Here is a 23,465-nt window from a genome sequence, read left to right as displayed (position 1 = left end):
AAAAAGTTTGTCCGACCAAGTACATCACCCTGGGGAGCTCCTGTGTTATTTGTGAAAAAGAAAGATGGGAGCATGCATTTATGCATTGACTATCGGAAGTTGAACAAGGTAACCATAAAGAATAAATATCCTCTTCCTCGAATAGATGACTTATTTGATCAACTTTAGGGTGCACAAGTTTTCTCCAAAATTGACTTACGATCAGGCTATCATCAACTAAGAATTAGAGATGAAGATATACCTAAGACTGCATTTAAAACCAGGTATGGCCATTATAAATTTTTAGTAATGTCTTTTGGACTAACCAATGCACCGGCTGCTTTTATGGATATGATGAACAGGATTTTCAAGCTGTATCTGGATCAATTCGTTATTGTTTTTTTTGATGATATCCTAGTTTATTCTAAAAATATAGAGGAACATGAGAGATATTTGAGGATCGTGTTTCAGACCTTGAGAGAAGAGAAGCTCTTCGCCAAGCTTAACAAGTGTGAGTTCTGGTTGGATAGTATTGTCTTCCTCGGCCATGTAATATCTCAGGAAAGAATCTCAGTCGATCCAAAGAAGATAGAAGCCGTGGTGAATTGGTCTTGTCCGACTAATGCGACGGAAGTTAGAAGCTTCTTAGGCTTGGCTGGTTATTATAGAAGATTCGTTGAGGGATTTTCTTAAATTACAATTCCTCTAACTCGTTTAACTCAGAAACGAATAAAATTTGAATGGAGCAGTGAATGTGAGCAGAGTTTTCAAGATCTGAAGCAACAATTGATATCTACCCCAGTTCTTACTTTACCATCTAATAAGGGAGGATTTGTCATTTATAGTGATGCTTCCAAGAAGGGATTAGGTTGTGTGTTGATGCAGAATGATAAGGTCATAGCTTATGCTTCTCGATAATTAAAAGCCTATGAGCAGAATTATCCGACACATGATTTGGAGTTAGCAGCTATTATTTTTGCTTTAAAGATTTGGCGACACTATTTATATGGAGAATCATGTGAAATCTTTACTGATCATAAAAGTTTGAAATACTTATTTACTCAAAAAGAGCTGAACATGAGGCAAAGAAGGTGGCTTGAACTATTAAAAGATTATGATCTAAATATTAAATATCATCCTGAAAAAGCCAATGTGGTGGCAGATGCACTTAGTAGGAAGTCTTCAGCGAATGTGATGACTCTACTATCCTTTCAGCAATAAATTCTAAGGGATCTCGAAGATTTACAAATTGAAGTGACTTATACTGATGTTAAGAATGTGTTAGCAAATTTAATGGTACAACCAGCATTGATCAAACAGATAAAAGCGGCCCAACAAAGTGATATTCATTTATATCAGTTTAAGAAGGACATGGAGAAAGGGCTACGAACTGAGTTTAGGCTACATACAGATAGAACTCTTTATTTTGAAAATAGATTATGTATACCAGGAGATCCTGAACTAAAAAAAAATTTTTTGAAAGAAGTCCATAAATCCCGTTTCTCCTTTCATCCCGGTAGTACAAAGATGTATAGAGATTTAAAATAACTCTTCTGGTGGAATGGAATGAAGCAGGAGATAGCTCGGTTTGTATCTCAATGCTTGGTATGCCAACAAGTAAAAGCCGAACATCGAAGACCTGCTGGTTTGCTAAGACCATTAGAGATACCAGAATGGAAATGGGAGCATATCACGATGGATTTCATTACTGGACTTCCAAGGACAACAAGAAAAAATGATGCAGTGTGGGTGATTGTTGATCGACTTACTAAATCAGCTCACTTTCTATCTTTTCGAGTTGGCACTCCACTTGATAAGTTAGCCCAGATGTATATTAATGGAATTGTACGCCTGCACGGTGTTCCAATAAATATTGTGTCTGATCGAGATCCATGATTCGTATCTAGATTTTGGAAAAGTTTTCAAGATGCTTTGGGGACAGAATTGAGGCTTAATACTGCATTCCATCCCCAGACCGATGGCCAATCTGAAAGGACAATTCAAACTCTTGAGGATATGTTAAGAGCTTGTACTTTTGATTTTGGAGGACATTGGGATAATCATATGACATTGATTGAATTTGCATATAACAACAGTTTTCATTCTAGTATCCGGATGGCACCTTATGAAGCCCTATATGGAAAAAAGTGTAGATCCCCTCTGTATTGGGATGAAGTAGGTGAAAAGAAATTAATAGATCCTGAGTTAGTTCAAGATGCTAGAGACAAAATTTATCTAATCAAAAGAAGACTCAAGGCAGCACAGGATAGACAGAAGAGTTGGACAGATAGAAAAAGAAGAGAATTAGAATTTCAGGTCGGTGATCATATTTTTCTAAAAGTATCACCTACTAAGGGTGTCATGAGGTTTGGGAGACATGGCAAGCTGAGTCCGCGATATATTGGACCTTTTAAAATTTTAAATCGAGTAGGAGATGTTGCTTACAAACTAGCCTTACCACTAGATTTATCCAAAGTGCACAATGTCTTTCATGTTTTACTACTGAGAAAGTTTGTACCTGATCCAAATAGTGTGATAAAGTATGAGCCATTGCAAGTTCATGAAGATCTAACCTATGAAGAATTTTTCCTCCGAATTATTGATCGAAAAGAGTAAGTTCTAAGACGGCGTATCATTCCATATGTAAAGATTCGTTGGAGTAATCATGAAGAGAGAGAGGCTACATGGGAGCTTGAAGATGATATGAAGACGAGATATCCACATTTATTTGAAAATGAAGGTGTGTTAAATTTCGAGGATAAATTTTTTTTTTTAAGAGAGGTAGAATGTGATAACCCGGCCCGATGGGCCAAAAGCCCACTAAGCCCACTTAGGAAAAAAAAAACAGAGAAGAAGACTCCCGATCGGAGTCTTTCCCTTCTCCGATTTCGATCAGGAATCAGAGTCCTAGGGCAATTAAAAGATCCTAGGACGAGCTCTATAAGAACCTCCCTCCTCTCCTCTAAGAGAAGACACAACAGTCACCGACGATCATCGGAGTTCTTCTCCGATTTTCTCGATTGAAGCTGCAGCCTCTCGACTCATGCTCGCCGCGATTTCACACCGGTGGGGGTCATCGGAGGCTATGGTAAGTCCTTCCTCCTCTTCCTCTCTTCTCTCCCTTCTTTCCCGTGTCGGTGGGCATGACTGCCGGTGACAGGAGTCACCGAATTTTGTCAGAAAAGGGAAGCCCTGTTCGGCCTCTCCCTTTTCCTGATTTTTTTTAAGGCGCCGACGGTCACGCCGATCGCCGGCTCTGGCCTCTCCGAACTCGAAAAGATCGTCCCTTACTGCCGACCACTGTCGGGCAAAGTACGGTTGTGAACGGTCGGTCTAAGGTATGGGGACCTCTAGGTCCCCTGTTTCGGCCAAAGAAGGCCACGGGAAAAAGAAAAGAAAAGGAAAAAGAAAAGAAAAAGAAAAAGAAAAGAAAAGGAAAAAGAAAAGAAAAAAGAAAAAGAAAAAGAAAAAGAAAAGAAAAGAAAAATATATATTTATATAATAATAATAATAATAATAAAATAAATAATAATAATAATACACATGAGAGAAAATTTTTTTCATCCCTCTCTAAAATCTTTCTCTCTCTAGAATTGGACTCTCTCTACTTTCTCTCTCTAAAAAATTTTTTCTCTCTAAGAAGCCCTATGGATCTCCTATTAGGCCATCTTCTCCACTCCTAGGGACTTATGATCTTAGATCGATTTAGAGTCGAAGGAAGAGATATATTGGACTGATCATCAAATCGATCATTTCCTTATATTATGTAAGTTTATTAAATATATGGAATAAAATTTATTGATGATTTAATATTTTAAATAAGACTGTCTGATTCTTTTAAGAAAGATTAAAAGATCCAGGACGATCGAGGTAAGTAGATCTTATGCTCCTTATTTATTTTTAAATGATCATATTTTTATACAAAGAATTGCTATTGATAAAATTATAATTTTTCATAAAATAAGGATCGGCATATATGATATGAAAAGTATGTTTTATTGTAAGCATTGATTTCATGAATATGTTTTATGAAAATAGCATGATTATGAAGCATGAATTTTATTATTTTTTCATCTATGTATATGTATGCTTTAAGAAAAAGATATAATGATTTCAAAGGCTCTCAGATGGCTATGAATGAATTCCTTCGGGAAGGTCGATATCCGGAGCTAGCATCCACATGAAACATGATCCTGCCAGCGGGTATAAAGTTGGCACATGAATTAAGAACTCTGTCGATTAATAAACATGGTCCTGTCATGAGTATAATAGTGACCTTAGCACGAATATCTGTGAGCAATGTTTTGAAATATGACATGAATACATGATGAAAATGATTTACGATTCATAATTGTGAAATATATATGATTTATGCATGCATGATGAGCTTATAACTTATTTTATTATATGTTCTATGAAATATTTATTTTTACAATAATTATTATTTGCCAAATGATGCATTATCATAGAAAACTTATGCTTGATCTGGTAAGGAAGCGGAAGTCTACTTACTGAGCTGGTGTAGCTCATATTCTTTTTGTTTTCTTTTTCATGTATAGAGAAATAAGGCTAGGACTGATGGAAAGAGAATCCAGGCTTGGGGATCAGCAAAGCAAGCTTGAAAATTTTATACTAGGAATTCAGTTTATGTTTATGGATTGTAGTCATTATGAATTTTAAGGCTTGGATTATTTCATCTTTGGATTTAGATGCTCTGAACCAGTTTTGATTTAATTAAATATTTGAATTGAACTTTATTATTATATTTATTTGTGATACCTGTTATTATATTTAAGAAGATAAATTTTGGCTTCGTGTTATCGTGAGTCCATCCCTCAGTAGCATGGCCGTGTTATGTCCCGAATTTGGGGCGTGACATTACGATAAAGAAAATATTGGATAACTATGGAATATAATAACGTTATTTTCTGACTTATTATTCACTTTATGATTTTTTAGGATGCTATCTTTTTTTTCAAAATTTAAATGTTGTAGCAACATCCAACCCTCCGACCTCAGCCACTGCCTTGGGAACCACTAAATGTTATGCCAATGCGATCAACCGATGTGTACAACTCAATTCTTACCAACTAGCTTATTCCAAAAAGTCTTAACCAACATGACCACAGACAATCCGAGCCATTTCCGCCGTCCTAACGCATATGGGTTGACATTCTGACCCTCATGCAGCTAATGGTTGCCTAATAAAATTTTACATGATATGAGCGCAAGAGAGCCAGACCCATTCCCAAATATCACGGGCTAAATCATCTAGTAACACATAGTGGCCTCCGTCGATGTAATAGGGAGAGAAGGGGACCCTTAGACAAGCTCTCTCATTCTCAAGCTATCACTATCCTCTCTCTCTCTCTTTAATAATTTCCAAAGCTCCAACTAACTGAGACATCGGAGGATCCTCTGCTGGACAATCTCTAGCAAGTAGATTTCTTACTTTAGTTTCTAGTCTCCCTTAGAGGAAGGCGTATTTCTTTGCTTTGGGTGCTCGCCGGCTAGATTTAGCTTAACTTAACCTGATCTCGACAGCGATTTTGCAGCAACAGATTGGCACTAGAGAAAGGATTCTTGTCCTTGATATGAAATAGAGAGAACAGGAAAAAGAAATTTAAGTGAGGCAAGAGCTCAGAATACATCCACCATCTCCCAAGGCAAACTTCGTCATAGTGAAGTGGCCTACTTGTTCAACATGCTGAGCCAATATGTTCACACTTGGCCTATGTGGTAATGATAATTCGATACTTTGGTGCAACAAGTGCGGGCCTTAATAGTAATCATCTAAAACTTGCAACATACAGCCTTGACAAGAGCCCATTTAGCAGTGACGCCATCCTGACATAGCCGACAATTTGCCCTTGAAGTCCTAAGAGGGCACAACCAAGCCAATGATTTCATAACTCGAGCATCCTAATAGGAATCTCCATTGTCATCTCTAGAGTCCCAAGGTGTGAAAACCACCACCCCTCAAAGTTCTCCGAAGGAGATTTGACGTTGAGCCACTCCTGGCGATCTAGGCAATCTAAAACATCCTGACGAGAGGCTGATCTCAATCAAAAGCTCTGAGAAATCAACTACTGCATCGAAGCTCTACAAGAAAAGAGATAAGGATGGGAGAACGGGCTCGGCTTCAACTTGCAACCCCATTTTTCTTAGTAAATCATGGAAGAACTTATCCCAACGTAGTTCAAAATGCCGCAGCTGGAGCCTTACAATAGATCGACCAATTTGCTTGATCACATGGATTTCAAGGCTCTCTTGTTGATCCAAGGGACTATCAACGTCCTTCATTGCTTGGCCTTCCATACCACACTTTGAAAAATTGCTCAGGTGTGGTACTCTAATCTCTAACCAAATACGATCCACTCGTTTGAGCAGCTCGGGAGGCAGTTCGTCACACAATTCGGTAGTAGTAGGAGGTAGCAACAAAAATCAAACAACCTCTTCTCTGTTTAGCAAAAAGAAAGAGAATCTCTTCAAAAATATATGGCTCACTTCAATGCAGCCACATTGGAGATTCGTGACCTAAACGAATCGATCATAATATTTGCATTGAAGAGGATACTTAGAAATTTCAAGCTCACCTTCTCCTAGACAAAAAGTTCCTACAAGACTATACTGAGCTCATAGCATGGGTATAGAAGTATGCATAGGCTGAGGAGGTAGTGGTAGAATAGCAAGAAGCAAAAAAAAAAAAAGTTTACCAAAAAGAAGAGATCTTTGGAAGAGTCAGACGATGCCTAACATGAAGGAGAGGCCCCTTGTCAGTTTAAGAGTCCAAGATCGAGGATCCCGACTTAACAATTATTGATCCAAAGATTGATTTTGATGGATATAAAATATTTGAGTACTTATTTTATTGTTAATGAGTCATTAAAGTCTTTGTGTAGAAGAGAGGATGGCCAGTAATATAATAACAATAGCTCACAAAGACAAGACTAATAACACTCAAATAGAAGAGCAATTTTATCAGAAGAGGATAATAGAGATGGGATCACAAGAGGAAGAAGGAGAAAGGCAAAGCCAGCAAGACAAAGAGAAGGGGACTAAAAGGGAATAAAAGGGCTTAGTAAGGATAGTTACTAGCAAGATCTAGCAAATAGATTGAGAGAGAGAACCGACTATATTAGGATAGCAGCAAGGTGGTGAAGGGAGCAGCGGCTAAGGTATCACGTTCCAAGTCCATCATTTAGGTTGGCACATGACTAGATCTCATAGTCCATAGAATATAACCTATAAAATATGCAAGATCCACTCGATAATAAAATTTCACTATAAATAAATCTATTGTAAAATAAGACAAATATTTTCAATTTTAACAAGTAACAAGAGCAATCCAAATATATTTCTTTCTAATGGTATCAAGGATATTAATTTTCCATCCATCTCTCTAACAAACCCCAACCTCAATTGAATGCTAAGTATCTTGGAGCTCCGAAAAGAAAAACAACATCGGCAATGATATGAGTTAATGGCTCAACAAGAATCCTAAGAGAAATAACCCCACAAATAATTTAAAGATAGACGTAGGTAATAATTGATACAAAAAAATATATGTTATCATGAAATTACATACCAATAATCCAACATAGCTTAAATGAACTGGAAAGTGCATATATACAATAATACCAAAATAATTGTTTTATGTATTTCATGTAATATCAAATTAACATTTTATTCAACAGCGATTTCAAATAATTTATTTATCTTTTTTTATTCTAATAACAATTATCTTTTGACTTAGGCTAACCTCTTATCACATTTTCTGCCCGTGATAGGACAATCAATAATAGCAAGATTAGCTTAGAGTTCACGTATCTAATATTCTGTTAGAGCAATCAATAATATCATTTCTGCATATGACGAGACTATCTATAATACCATGCTCCAGCCATGGATAATTAATAATAACATGGCTAATCGAAAGCTCTCATATATCAGTTCATTTCAATAATACCTATGGTTTTGGACTGAGCTAAGGTCATGTTTCCTGTTCACAATCAACCACCATTAAGCACTAGGATCTAGCAAGCACGCTAGGTTGCAATCCATCATAGGAGAAGCAGCGACAAGGATGAAAGGCTCTAGTGAGCCTATCTCAGTCCAAATCAGGATTGTATCTAAGAAAAGGGGAGGAAAAAGTTTCAACTATTCCTCATATTCCGGTGAAGAGATCGGGATGAGCACAAGCGAGGGTTGAGGGGGCTAAAGGAGGAGATCTCTTCTTTGGATGGTGGTGGAGAGGATTCAAAAGGAAAAGAGAGCAAGGAAGGGTGGGTGAGGCCATAGAATTGGGAAAGAAAGAAAGAGGGAAAGGAAGAATGGCAGATTCCATCTTCCTTGCACTTGCCAGCATTAGAAAAGGAAGGATAGGCAATATGGAATCTAAGAGTGTATTGGGTTTGCAAGTGGAATCAAAATCGGTATGGCAAAATCCTTCGAAGTATTTAGTTTATAACAAAAATTAGAATCAGAATAAGAATAGATTATTCCCATTTTTATCATTTGGATCATTTAGAGATAGGAATCGAAATTAGCTAAAAATCTTCAAAAACTGATTATTTTTATTCATTTTTAATATTTTTTGGACTCATTTCATCTTATTTATTTTAATAAATAAAATAAATTGATTATTTTTGGACTCATTTTATTTATTTTAATACTTTTATTTATTTTTAGTTCATTTTATTTGTTTAATATATAGCTAAACCTTAAATAAATAAAATATCTTGATAATATTTTTAATCATTATATCTGATAAATATTTTTAATAAATTAACAAATATTTATTAATACTTTTTAATTAATATTTTCTTTGTTTCTATTGTTATCCATTTAAATGGTGTCACCTCCCAAAATCTATTGCATCTCCCCTCTGCCTATTTGGATCGTAACCCTAACCCTAACACCGACACCATCCCCATGACCTCCTGCAATGACAAAAACCAACTGACGATGAAGGCCGCTGCCTCATTTCTCTAGTGGATCAAGATTGCTGCTGGCCCCTTCGCCACGTCCAGTCTTGTTAGCTCCACCATCATCCTCTAGGCCTCGTCCACCATGTCCCCTAGTGCCACTACCACTCAGTCGGATGCGCCAGCACCACCATCACCCGATCGAACGACCCCTCTTACATTCCCAACCACCTTTTCCACCCCTGCAAGCCAACCTCCTCCCTCCCCTCCTGCCAACTTGTTGCGGTCACCACTAGCCATGCTCCTTTGTCGGTGCCCATGAGCATGTCTCCAGCCCTGAGATCGATGGCACGAGCCCATGAGCATGTCTCCAACCCTCGATGGCACGATAGAGGTAGCCAACGATGGGTGTAGGGGGAGAGGATGTGGAAGGATATGAAGATTTCTTCGATGGATTGTTTTTACTTTATTCTCAATGAGATCTAAATCCAACAAGGAGAGTCTGAATTGAATTCATAAGGGATTTGATCATTCCCATTCTGTTCTGAAATCAGAATCAGAATAGGACTCCCTCCAATCAAATAATTGGAAGGAGAGTCATCCATTCATATTCTCATTCCCATTCCAAGCCCCAACTTCTCCAACCAAACATCCCAAAAAGAGGAGAAGAAATAAAAAATAATAGAGGAACTAAGTGGGGGAGAAGGGAGAAAGCTGAGATGGGTTCAGGCAAGGCCGGTTGAGCCCTAGCTCGCATGACCCGTGCCTTTGGGCTGGGTCTAAGCCAACCTAACTGGTTTGGAACTCGCAGTTACGAAGACTCGGGTACAACATATGTAATGCACATGCAAGAGACCGAAGATTCCACATGCATGAGAAACCACAAGCACAGTCCTTTTCCATCAAAAAGAGTGCCAAATAAAAGTTTAGTAGAGCATGGGAAGGTACCGAACAAGCTGTGGGCTGCAGTATGGGAGAATATTTTTCTTTTATTCTGGCCAACAAATGTTCAAATACATGATTTCTTTTTCCTCCTTTACTCAAACGTGCAAGCTCACAATAATGCAGTTTATACATTAAAAACATCCATAATGCCTTTTACAAGGCAAGAGACATTTTTGACCTTTCTTAAGACAAAACTAACAAAAAAATATTTAGAGGCCCACATGGTCAGGTAAGACCTTTTTTATTTTGCACCTGATTTTTTGTCTGGGCCACCAAAATGCGGGGGCAATAAAGCCTTTGCGGCTCCAAGCTCTCTAGGAATGCATGCTCACGTGCAAATGTGTGCGAAATGATACCAACAATATTGCCTTAAGAAAATTGTTCCAGGCTCATTCATGGTCTTTTTCATTGGCTAAATGATCTGCGGGTTGTTTTCTGACAATTAATCCACCTGACATTTAGTGAATTGCTCATGATTCTCCCATGACCAAACAGGGCCTTAATGTAATTACAAAAAAGTGATGATATCTGTAATCATTAATCGAATGCTATGGTACGGGTGGTATCTTTCGCGCTAAAAAAATAATTCACCTATTTTTCATGGTACGCACCGTTGGACCACGCAATAGCAGCTATACTATGCAATCATACGAGAGAGAGAGAGAGAGAGTTCAGAGTGATTTGAGATCATGCGATCCACCAGTTGATATAGCGAAAAAAAGATCAATCATTCTTTCGTGCAAAAGATATATCTAACTTGCTCATGATCGCAACATTATTATTCTATTTTATTCTTTCCCAATCATGTTTTGATATGGCTAAATACATCAACATATCAGTTCTAAAATGGTTATTTACTTCACTCTCTTTTTCATTTTTTTTTTCCCCTGAGGAAATGCTTTTCAGTTTTTATTATTTAAATTCTTTCTGAAATATTGGCTTCACCATGGAATGAATTAGTTGTGATAGCAAACTTGTGACATGGTAACAACTCATTATCATATATAAAATCCAGAAACTTGGAAAGAATCCATGAATGTTAGATAAGGAAATTGGACAGAAAAGCATCTGACCAAGAGTAACAAGACAACTCACACCCTCCCCAAATAAAGAAATAACCAGTTTAAGGATTACTTTCCTAGGTTGGCCACTCAAAATCTTGGTATACATGAAAGAATTAGTGTTCTACCTTCTTTCTTCTAAGCCAAGTAACTTGGTATACCTTTACCGTACCTGGACAACACCTTCTTCCCCACACTAATTTCTCAAGCAACCAACACCTTTCACTATTATACCAAGACCTTCATGCAACCTAAGCTTCACTATATTCCATTGAATCTGACCAGCTGGACCAAATTATTATAAGTACAGCATATGTTTTTTTCTTCATTGAGAAATATCGAGTCTACCTTATCAGGGCCAGAGCTCAAGCTAATGAACAGTTCTCTGGAGATTGATAGACAGAAAATGACCTCCATCTAAGAAATTCTGTTCAATCCATCAAGCAAAAGCACTATCATTTTCCCAATTGCCCAATGCACAGTTACTATTCATCTACATCACCTCCAAAGTCTATAGTGCCGAAGCAATACCATTCAAGCAGAATGCAGTATGTTCATATCGAACAGGATAAGCTTGGTAAAATGGCAACTACAGATTTGTAGGACCGTTCTATTTCTTTTATATGATCACCATATTTTTGTAGCAGTTGTGTGAAGATACAAAAAGGTGATGTTCATTGCCTTCCACATCCTCACGCCCAACTCCTACAGCTCCCTCCAAAGCCTTTCCTCTTATTATGGGTTGCATGAACCTTTCCTTTGTATGTTTCCTTTCAGCTTTGTTTGATATGGAAGCCTTGTGACTTTTGTGGTGTCCACCTCTGAGAAGTATAAATGAAGTCATTTCTCACTCACTGAAATTCCAGCCCCACTTCTCAAAGATGGCCAAAAGCCTAAGTTAAGGCCACCAAACTAGGTGGCTCACATGGGGGGCAATGACACCCCCAAGTTGATAATTTTTGGAATGCACCCCCTCCCTGGGCCTCATCAGATACTCTTTAGTGGTCCTTGAAAGCAATTCGTCTCCCATCGCATTACGCATGCCTCATCGGTCGCTGCTTTTCTTCCTTCTTTTGTTGGCTAGCAGCCTTAAGGAAGCAGTCTTGTAGCATTTTTGAAACATGCATAGGGTGCAGCCAGTCCTAACAAGCAATTCTTTCAGGGCCGCATCACTGGGGAGATAGCCGGACACAACTACTTGAGAGTGAAAAAAAAAAAAAAAAAGTATTTATACACGCGCACACATGAAAGTAAGGACCAAATGCATGCCATGTTTGTTGATGTGTCTAGAAAAGCAACTTAAGATTTTAATCAAAGATACTGTTGCACCCTTGAAGTATAAGCAACATTGCTGATCTTCATCATGTCAGGGAACTAGTATCATAATCTGGCAATGCTTCAAGCTAAATTCTAGAGCGCATGGTAGATCAAACCAAACTCTAATAAATCGACAATCAGAATTGGGTATAAGATTCTCGCAGTCGCCTTTGTAAAGTGACATAAGATTATGACTTAATCATGGCCATTGGGCTTTAATTTTGTAGCTGGTGGATGTATTAGGATTAATAAGCAGCATAAGAATTAATAAGTAATATGATTAAGTACCAATAAGTAAATAAGCAACAAAAGTTGGAACACTGCGAGCAAACATCAATGTGATGCTTCAGGGTTTCACCCCTGAAGTGTTTACCTAACAATGTCATCAATGCCAACTCCCAATCCTGTAATACAAAATTATTGCGAGACATCTGTACTAGATTTAACTACCTTCTCCTTATTGCCAAAAAAAAAAAAAATCCTCTTCTTCTTATCTACTCAGAAACCGCATCAACTTTGTTGAACCACTCTTCCATTTTTAATTATGGAGTCTTCATATTCCCAACTAACATCTGATCATAGTTGTCCAGCCACACCAGAATTTTTCTAAAAACTGACCAAAATATCATCTACTTTCTGAAAGACAAAAATGTCCCACCCTCTAATGCATTGGCCCTACGCTTTACCCACTTACAGAGGTCGATCCAGAAAATTTCATTATTATTGTCAGAATTCGGTTACCGCAACATATGATTCTTTGATGTCCATGGGCCCATATAAAGCCAGCAAGATAACAGATGGATGAATAGAAGGTATGTAGAGACATTAGAAAATAAGAAATGTACTCCTCTTCTCTGAGATGCCCCATCCTTCTCTGCCAACTTAAGCTACCCATCACATCTCCAAGCTGCAGCATAACACACTGGAATTCCTAGACACCACCACTGCATTCTGTAGCCTGACTCTCCATAAGATGTTACCATCCTCATGAGCTCAGAGATGAGGGAAGATCAAAAAGAAGCAGCACCCATCTATCAACTTCCAGAGGAAATCAGTCTCCAGCGAGCATCTGAGCTCATTAACTCCTTGATCTCCTCCTCCTACTCCATTCTCTCTTTCCCCGCCAAATGGCAATTAATCAGAGATAAGCTTGAGCAGCTAAACTCCAACCTAACAGTCGCAGCTGATGGCAACTTTTTGAGTGCTAATTCGGAACCCACTGCATTCTTGAAGTCGATGATAACAGTCCTCAATGACATCCAGATGCTTGCTGATCAATGTAGTGATGAAACTTACAGCAGGGGAAAGCTCCTCATGCGGAGCAATCTTGATGCTGTCTCCTCTAGGCTCGAGATCCACATGAAGCATCTCACACAAATATGTGCTTCTGCAATTCTTTCACAATCCCAAGCCATTGTTCTGACGAGGCCTGCTGTTGGTGCAAGCCGAGAGGACATGAGATTCTACATGAAAGATCTCTTCTCAAGACTAAGGATTGGAGATTTGGATATGAGAGCTCAAGCCCTGGCCATCCTTAATGAGATACTTCGTCAAGATGAGAAATATGTGAGGATAGTGGTGCTTGAAACGGCTGACAGTATTAGTCTTCTCGTGAAGTTTCTTGAATTTGGTGATGTGGGTACTCAAGAGAAGGCTGCAGGGGCTGTCTCAGTGATTGCCAGCTTTGATTCATATAAAGGAGCTCTTGTTACAGGCGGTGTCATTCCACCATTGATTCGGACATTGGAGATGGGAAATGAAGCTGGAAAAGAGGGAGCCGCTCGAGCTCTGAGGAAACTTACCGAGAATTCGGACAACGTGTGGTCGGTCTCGGCTCATGGAGGTGTTACAGTGCTGCTTAAGGTCTGTGATAATGCTGATAGCAGCAGCGAGTTGATTGTTTTGGCTTGTAATATATTAAGGGACCTGAGCAGTGTCGAGGAGATTAAAAAGTTCATGGTGGAACAAGGAGCAGTTTCAGTTTTCACAAAGCTTCTGAAATCAAAGGAAGAAGTAGTCCTGATTCATGTAATCGAATTACTGTATGCGATGGCTTTGGAAGACGACAGCCTTAGGCAAATGGTGGTTGGAGAAGGGGTCAATGGGTCACTTGTGAGGTTATTGGATCCCAACTCTCCCTACTCGATGAAGGCAAGAGAGGTTGCTTTCCGGGCAATTGAGTTGTTCTGTTTCACCTCAACAAGTTTGATCAAAGCTTTGATGGGTTGTGGTTTCCTCAATCGGGTTCTATTTTTTCTTAAGAATGGTGAGATATCTACTCAGGAATCTGGCCTCAAGGTTGTTTCTCACCTTTGTGAGACATCTGAGGAGACCAAGAAGGTCATGGGCGATGCTGGATTTATGACAGAGCTTGTAAAGTTGCTAGAAGCTAAATCTTTTGAAGTCAGAGAACTGGCAGCTGAGGCACTGTGCAGTATGGTTCCAGCTCAACGAAACCGCAGAAGATTCATTCAAGATGACCACAATGTGAAACAAATCATGCGGTTGCTAGATCCAGATGAGGAGAAATCTGTAACAAAGAAGCTGCTGCTCTCAGTCCTGATCTCACTAGCAGATAGCAGCAGTGGAAGGAGAAAGATTTTGGCATCTGGGTATATGAACCACTTAGAGAAACTAGCAGAGGCTGATGTTTTGGAAGCAAAGAAAATCATTAAGAAGCTCTCTGGGAACAGATTTCGTAGCATCCTAAGTAAAATATGGAGTATGTGAGTTCTATCATTAGTACTTTGAAATCTTCTGGTGTATATGTCTTAACTTTAGTTTCTTACTTTTGTTCCCCTCCCAAGTTTCGTTCCTTTTAATTATGATGTGGAGCATCTTTTTGTGCAATGTTATTTTCTTTTCTGAAACAACCACCAAAATATCAATGGTAAGAAATTGTTTCCAACATTCTTGAAGTTGGTGGTCATTAAACAATTACATGCCTAATAGTGTATTTCTGTTTCTATATGATGATATCAGAGATGCTTATTGGTGGTCTATCGACACTTGATGGGAAATCTTTAATCCAAAAACTCAGAATTTCCTTGCCAACTGGATGGCCATCTTGTTGCAGCAAAAGCACTTGTTGCTGATGGATGAGGCAATGTGGGTCATACCATGTGCCACATACACATTAACTTGCACATGGAAGCTTTTATCACACATCAAATAACATTAGTGCTCTTCCTATTGCAACAAAATAGAGCTACAGATTGCTCCATCACTTCTATGAGGTTATGGCTCTGTCCTTGCAGGAAAGGTCTTTGAGTGAGACAGTTCTCCCATCTTCAGCATTTAGAAGTGCTGGGTTTCTTCGGGATACCTCAGAAAGCCAAAATAGAAAAAAGTAATAGAGAATCCAACAAGTTTCATAGAAATCAAGTGATGCATTCTTTGTTAGCTCAATGAGCATAATTTTTTAATAAATAGTCGAATCTGGTTAGTTAAAACAGCTTAAGAAAACTAGAAAGTGGATTCCTAAAGTAATTAAAATAATTAACCGGATGAAATTATTGATTAAAATTACAAATAGTTATGTAGACTGTCAGAAGGTCTCTGTCTTGGGGGAAAATTGTATGGGCATGGAACCAAGTATGTTCCAAAAGCACCCCCATCAAGGCTTGTCTGTAAGCTTTTTGAGATAACCCAAATGGATGCTCCTAGCTATGCTGTTTTTCTTCTACATGTGTATCATATACATCCAAGGAGCAGGCAGCATGTGAATCTTTAAATGAACAGAATTTTGTACCAGCAGCCTTCACCATGTGTGCCTATTGTTCAACCTTTCTGCACTGTCAGAGCAGTAAACCATCTTTCCTCTTGTATGGTTACTAGTGCTTAAGAGTAGGCCCCATCAACCAAACTGGTACTACTTTAGCATATATAAACCATCACTGCCATGTGCCCTGGCTGTGTACAGTATCCACTGAAAGGGATATAACTGAGAGTAAGCGTGGTCCAGGGATTATTTGCCACTACTCACACAAGCTTCTTGGCCACTAGTTTTATGTTCAAGTTTTACAGATGAACTTATTTTCATGGTTTGTTTGCATCATAGTCATCAATCTGGAAGCTAGGCTTTTTTTTTTTTTTTAATTTTCCGTCCGGACTATTTTCTTAGTAAAATTATGAGTTTCAGAACATTTGATTTATTTTCTTGATTGAGTTATGAAGTGTCAGATGCTCACAAAAAAATATGAGAACATTATTCGGGAAAGAAGATTTTTTCTTTTTTTTTTTTCTGCATGTGTTTTAGACTTTTAGTTGTGCCATTCAATTTTCACTGATTTAAGAATTTCAGCTTTTCTTAACATTCAATTTTACATAATCATTGTTTTATCATCCCAGATTTCAGTTTCTATAATTGAGTGTTCAATATGGGGATGAAGTTTCAAGGGTAGATTCACTCAGTTAATGCCACCTATAGTATTCAAGGCCATTGAACCCACTTTCTATCAATCCTTGGTCAGAGCAGAATGATGCTTTTTTTTTTTAACCAATTTTTCTACTTCTTTCCAAGTTCAACTGTAACTCTTGTGGTATAATGACTCAGAACCTCATCCAAAAAGGTTAATCAAAAAATATTAGTTGGATTCTTTGGTACTATACAAGTACCCAAGGTCTTTCCAGCGAATAGCAAATGTGAGACTAAATACATGCCCATATGGGTTCTCACAGTCTTTTTATTTAAGCTCCAGCATTCTTGTTAGGCTAACAGTCCAAATTCATACAAATCCATTCATAAATACTATTATCGAACCGTAATCAGCCCCAATGAACTTGTGCTGCAGTATCCCCTAGTCCACATAAGTTATGAGTTCGGTTGGCTCTAATACCATTGTATCGACTCGGGACCTTAGCCAAAAAGGTTATTCAAACAATATTATTTAAATTTTTTGATTCTATATAAGTACCAAGATTTTTCCACTGAATAAGCGATATGAGACAAATATATGCCTGCACGGCTCCTCACATGTGGTACTCTTTTTTCACACCAAGATTTTCAATCCCTTATCTAAGTCTTCCATCATGTTCATACAAGTACAACATTCTAATCTTATAATTATATGTACTGGTGGACTGTCTTTCCAATGTCTTTGATCCTTGCTTCATGGTATTTGTTTGAGTTAAATGTATCAGGTTCCCATGTCCAAGTTTACAGTACATTCCAAAGTTCATCACCCTACACAATATAAACTTTAAATCCAGAGACTGAATAAATTGTAAGCCTTTCAATATTATCTCTTTTCTGTCATAAGAAAGCTCTTCCATCTAAACCGGTCAAAGTGTATTTCCACTATGTTGGGTTCCCAATACTATATGGCATTCACTGTCATGGAAATCCAATCAGAAGGCTTCCCCATCAAAACTGGTAACTGAATCTAACTCTTCCACTATATTGTACTCATGTTACCATAAATCAGTTTAAACTCTAATCCACTTCATGTGAAATAAAAATCCATGATCACTCTGCTATATGAATAGGGAAGTCACATGCAAGGCTTCAGACTTCTTGCAGCTTTGGGGTTCCCAAAGAATCTGATATTGTTGCTAGAAAAATCAAACTTCTTGCAGCTTTGGGTTTCGATTGCGTGAAATTGTAACTAATCACCTGGTTCTCTATCCTACTTTGCCTAATCCAAGTCTCGGAATTTGTTTCTGCTAGATTTGGGTTCATTGAGCTTGCTGACCACTAGTTCTAGTCATCAGTTGACCACATTCAACCAAATCTCACATATCCTGTGCTTTATTTATGGCTTGCAATGTTAGATTGTGTGGTCAAACACTCGATACTATCCTACTTGAACTTGCAATATGATGTTTCTACTACTTGCAATTTCATACAAGCTTACACACATATACTTGATTCTCACATTATTAAGTGGTGAAACAAAAAGACTAAGTTGTAGTAGTGTTGGCCCCCATGTGGAGGTAAGAATCCTCAGATCAACCATACTTCCTTTTGAGATTATTCAGAAAACTGATGTTCCAAAACATCAATGCTGCTAATACTTAATCATATGCTCTTCTCAACTAGCACAGTGTTGACTTTAAGATCAAAATGCTAAATGAAATAAACTGTCTGTAGGATTTCTTTTTTTAAGAATAGCAGTTGGTGCATCAGCAATCATTTCAAAGATGTCATGAGAGAATTACCCAGGTCAAACAGCTTGGAGAAAAACTCCCAAGGTTTCAATTTGGAGCCTCCTCCAAATGGACGAGTGCAATTGCTGACTTGTCCATTTGTGATTCAAGATGTCGGTGTTGCAAATGTCAGCTCTCGTATCTCAGCCTTCCGCATATGTAATTCTCAGGAATGTAAAATTTAGTTTATCCTAGAATTTTATTCATTTATTCTTAAGATCCCAGTTCTAAATTGCTAAACAGTTAACATGCTGGTGCAAAACTAAGGATATGCTTTTCAAACTTCACAGTTCCCATTTCAATGAAAAATTCAACTTCAAGAAATATGTCTATTATTCTAGCATTTTCAGTATGATAATCATCAATTATTTCTTTTTATACAGAAGCAATAGTTAGATAATGTCGCATCTAACATTTTTAACATTATAGCTACTGTACCCTGCTTCAATCATTTAATATGAAAAAGGGTTCCACAAAGCTTGCCCCTTTTTCAAAAACTAATGGTTAAAGATTTTATACTGTACGCAAAACAATAGCTTACCACTTCAGGAACAAGCGGACACAAAAGAAACATTACAAATTATGTTCCATTACATGGCAAAACATCAAAAAATCAAGCCTCTGGAACTAAAAGAAAGCTTACACCAATTGAAATGTTTTCACAGTTCCCATTTCAATGCAAAATTCAACATCAAGAATGAAGTTTGTCTACAACTGAAGCATTTTCAACATGAAAATCATCACTATTTTCTTTCCATAGAGAAGGCACTGGTTACATATTGTTACACAGCATTTCTTAATATAGCTACTATATCCAGCTTTAATCATTGGAAGCAGAAGAAGGGTTCAGCAAAGCTTGCCCATGTTTCAAAAACCAACAACCAAATATGCTATACTGTAAGCTAAAGAACAGCTTACCACTTCAGGAGCAAGCAGATCAAAAATTACAAGTTATTGTCCACTGCAAAGCAAAACATCGAAAAATCAAGCCTCGCTGCAGCAAAAGGAAGCTTAAAAAAAAATTGACACACGAACAATTTCAAAACTATGCCCATGCCGACACAAGAAGAGGACTGGATCAATGCTAATGCACTACTCTTCCCCTTCAAATGTCAGGGACTGGCAAGGGGAAGCAACATCCTCATCATCTGCCTTACCAAAGACCGGCCTTTTTCCAACTAATTCAGCAACTCTCTTGGCACACCCAGAGTCACGGGGGCTCTCATTGATGCATCGCAATGTTTTGATCTTAGGAAGTGATTCGGCAATCTTCATGATCGACGGAGGAGAATTCTCATCAACAGATAACAAGCGATCTACATTTCCCTCCACCTTGCTTGACATCTCCCCCTCTTTCTTCATTTGAACATCCAACTCCTCTTGGCTCTCATGCGCAGACCCATGCGATCCTTGAATGGATCCATTGGTCTCATCCATGCCTAACTCTGGCAATGACCATTTCCGCAGACTGCTTTCTGGCTCATCTCCTGCAACCCGTGTGGTGGCCAGACTATAACGGCTCGCCACAACTCTTGCTCTGGTATTCTTCGATGGCCTTTTCGCAGGGACCGTATTCTTTCCTTCATGGAAAAGAACCTTAGGTTTAAGGCTAGTCAGTGATCCTTCCTCTTTTTTCACCGGTTTCTTTGCTCCAACAGTTGCAATCCCTTTCCTTAGATCAGAGACTTTAGCAGCAGCAGATGATCGCCGTGATCTAGGACTTGTGCTCAAACTTCGTCCTCGCTTCTCTGCCTTCATCCCTTTCTCTTTGACTTCTTGAATCTTTCTTATCTGACGAGATCGAGCACTCATGGCTATCTCTGAGGGCCCAAGACTGACACCCCTTCGCTGGAGCCTGGCATTTGTTGGAGACTCTGCAACCTTCTTTGTTGCAGCGGTTGTCGTAGCGCCCTTCCTTGGTACGGAGGCTTTAGCAGCAATTGATGGTCGAGATTTAGGACTGGACCTCCTTGTTTTCCCCTTCTCTTCTTGAATGCCGTCAAGCTTCCAAAAGCCTTGTTTCTTGTGAATCTGCACTGATCTCAGAGTAGTACCCTCAAGTGCCTTCGATTGCCGAGACCTGATGCTCTCATGGATTTCAAGTGGCCCGAGGCTGACTCCTCTCCGTTGGAGTCTTGCGCTTGCTGGAGATTCTTCGATCTTCTTAAGAGCCGATGATGACCCAAGATTCTTCGTCGAGCTTTGCTTCAAATCCAGGACTTTTGGGGAGCTAGCAATGATTTCCAGCGGTCCAAGACTACCACACCTCTGCCGAAGCTTCGCGCTCGACGGAGATTGCTCCATCTTTTTCGAAGCAGGCATCTCAAGAATCTTCATCGTGCTCTGCTTCGCGTCCATGAATTTAGCTGGAACGATCCGCCCATGCCGTCTGGCGGCCGCAACCCTCGAATCCCCCTCCGCCTTCTTGACTCGTAGCGCTTCGAGCCTCGATGACAGCCGCCTGATTTCCTTCTCGATCTCCTCGATCTCGTCGTCGATACTTTCGTCGTTGATCTGGGCATCCTCCTTGAAGGATACTTTGGATGATTTGCCAGAAATAGCTGGCTTGAGAGCTGTCGAAGATTTCTTGGAGATCGGGGTTTTGTCGTAGACCGGAGTGGGACTGCGGTTCTCCTTGCACGGATCGAAGTCGAGTGACTCCGATTGGTTGCTGGAGATGGGTTGGAGAGCAGACAATGCCAGCTTTGCTGCGGCCACATCGGAGCCACCGGCGGCATCGTCAAAGACGGCGTTGTTCCAAATCTGGAGGCTTTTGGAGTTGACGGCATCTGGGAAATGGAGGAGACTCATCTTCTCGTGGATTGGGAGAGAAGATCTTTGAGGGGGGGAAGAAAAAGGAGACGAGAGATTTTGGAGAGCTTTTTCTTTGATTTCTTGTGGATTCTTGGGAATGGGAATGGGCGGAGCGAGGGGTTTTTGTCCTGCAGGTTTTTTGACCGTTAGAAGAACTAGACGTTGGGGATCGTTGAACTCTGATCGTTGGATACCAAACGGAGACGCTCCGATGTGATTTAGTGGGGATTGAAGGACGTAATCACGCACTTTCCTTTTTGACAAAAGCAATTGTTAATGGCATAAATTTTCCTTTCTTGACATATTTGACACGGTGGGCCGCAGCTGCAATGCAGCGATGGAAAATGATTACCTAAAAATGAAAAGAAAACAGAAGGGAAGAGGTTCCACAGGACCGGGTTGGGACCGGTCCCATTTGGAGTGCATCACATGGAGGACGATGAGGGCATCGCCATGGTAAAGGATGTTGCCGATGGCTCATCGGAGGCCCTCCTCCCCCATGGCCATCCTTGGACCCCATGCCTCTTTGGTCGAGTTCTGGCTTCTCCTTCTTCCCTGCCCCTACCCCTTAATCCACATCTCCTCCCTAGCCGATCATTCGGATTATTCTACCACAAAAGAGTTGTAGGAGAAATTAGAGGAGAGATACATATCCAATAAAAAATTCCTTATTAGTAGAGTTAATAATTATAAAATAATTAATGATAAATTTATTATAGAAAATTGCATAAAATAAAGTGTGCTCTTAATAATTATAAATTGCATAATATGTATATAAATGAACTCATAACTGTATCCTCTATTATTGACAAACTTCTTTTATTATGAAAAGATATTAAAAGAAGTTTGAAATATAAAAAAAAAATATATCTTTTGAGGGTTTGGCTAATCATTTTTGTATCAAGAATGAGTATCATAGATATGATGAAAATGAGGAGTAAATTGCCTATATTTCTAATGTCCACGAGATAAAAGGATGATTAGTCCAACAAATCCATAAAGAATAGAGCCCAACAATTTGCTAATACTCACAAGAGTACAAAGAAGAAAAAAGGTACATGTTTTTATTATATAAAATATGAATACCATACGGTAGAATATCATTTACTTGAAAAAGGGATACACAAGTCAAATGGGGCTTAATGGATTGATTATGACGGAATTATATATATGTGTAAGGAGAAGAGTCCATTCATGATCTACAAATGTGTAGAATATGAAAGTGTTTCAGATGCGAAACTCATCGAATGCACAAGTCAAGGGAAAAAGAGCAATGGAACTCAAGTTCACTTCTGAAAAAAAATTCTCTTAATGATTCATATTATGTATCAAAGTTAGAAAAAAATCTTCTACCTAGTAATCTTTTTGATAGGTTTGAGTTCAAATTAGTATCAAGGCAGATAAGTTTATTCTATTCAAAGATGGAATTTTCGTGGAGAAAGACTACATATGTGAAGGTATATTCAGACTTAATATTATTAATAAAAGTAAACTTGTTGTTTCTAAATTTTATACGAATGCATGATATTGTTCAAATGGACTTAATTCCATAATTTGACAAAAAAATTGGTAAATATAAACATCCATCACTAGAAATCATTTTTCTTGTGTTGATAAATATATGTATAGATGTACATACGTACCTACATACATAAATACATACATACATACATGGGTACATATGTATGCACACACACATCTATGCATACACACATCCACGTACATATATAAGCATGTACATGGGTGTGTATGTATGTATATACATACATGCACACATGTACATGCCTATATGATAGGTTAGAAATCAGGGAATATTTTTAAATTATATCAATCATTTTTCACAAGGAGAATGTCTTCCCATTTATCTTGAAAAATAAGTTACTTAACCCACTAATTTTCTTACCAGCGCGCATTAACTACCATGTGCGCTCTCTCTCCTCTTTTTTCCAATTAAATCGAACCCATGCCATAAAAATTTCAAATAAATTGAACTAATCAATTTTGTTTATAAAACTCTCAAACATATTGGGCTATCTCTTCTATAATACAACTCCCCAAATAGATTAAACCTTTGATTCATCTCCTAAATAAATTGAAATCTATTGCTTCCTCTCTCTTCTCTTTTCTCCCAAATCCCACTTGCTTGTCTATGTTAAATGCAAAATGTGCTCTTGCCTTCAATTCCAATCAAATCATTACCTTTCATAGAAGTTCCGGTTGCATGGTAAAAGATAATAAGACATCCAAACAAACAAGCTTTTAACAGTAGCTAAAA

At 38.5% G+C, this 23,465-nt stretch overlaps 2 protein-coding genes across 2 annotated transcripts; one reads left to right on the top strand and one right to left on the bottom strand.

Annotated features, from left to right (window-relative positions):
* The first annotated feature begins 13,052 nt into the window (after positions 1-13,052).
* LOC105045434 (uncharacterized) lies at positions 13,053-15,102 on the top strand. The gene has a single exon (XM_010923712.4). It carries the CDS (start codon positions 13,217-13,219, stop codon positions 14,957-14,959), a length of 1,743 nt encoding a protein of 580 aa, XP_010922014.1. The 5' UTR covers positions 13,053-13,216; the 3' UTR covers positions 14,960-15,102.
* A 3,931-nt stretch (positions 15,103-19,033) lies between these two features.
* LOC105045436 (uncharacterized) lies at positions 19,034-21,665 on the bottom strand. The gene has a single exon (XM_010923713.4). The coding sequence runs from the start codon at positions 21,185-21,187 to the stop codon at positions 19,469-19,471; it is 1,719 nt and encodes a 572-aa protein (XP_010922015.1). The 5' UTR covers positions 21,188-21,665; the 3' UTR covers positions 19,034-19,468.
* Positions 21,666-23,465: the final 1,800 nt, after the last annotated feature.

This window comes from Elaeis guineensis, chromosome 5 (assembly GCF_000442705.2).
Source record: "Elaeis guineensis isolate ETL-2024a chromosome 5, EG11, whole genome shotgun sequence".
Classification (NCBI taxonomy): domain Eukaryota; kingdom Viridiplantae; phylum Streptophyta; class Magnoliopsida; order Arecales; family Arecaceae; genus Elaeis; species Elaeis guineensis.
This window is presented reverse-complemented; position numbering and strand designations above follow the sequence as displayed.

Coding starts and splice junctions, on each gene's coding strand:
- LOC105045436 (XM_010923713.4), bottom strand. CDS start 21,187: ATGAGTCTCCTCCATTTCCCAGATGCCGTCAACTCCAAAAGCCTCCAG.
- LOC105045434 (XM_010923712.4), top strand. CDS start 13,217: ATGAGCTCAGAGATGAGGGAAGATCAAAAAGAAGCAGCACCCATCTAT.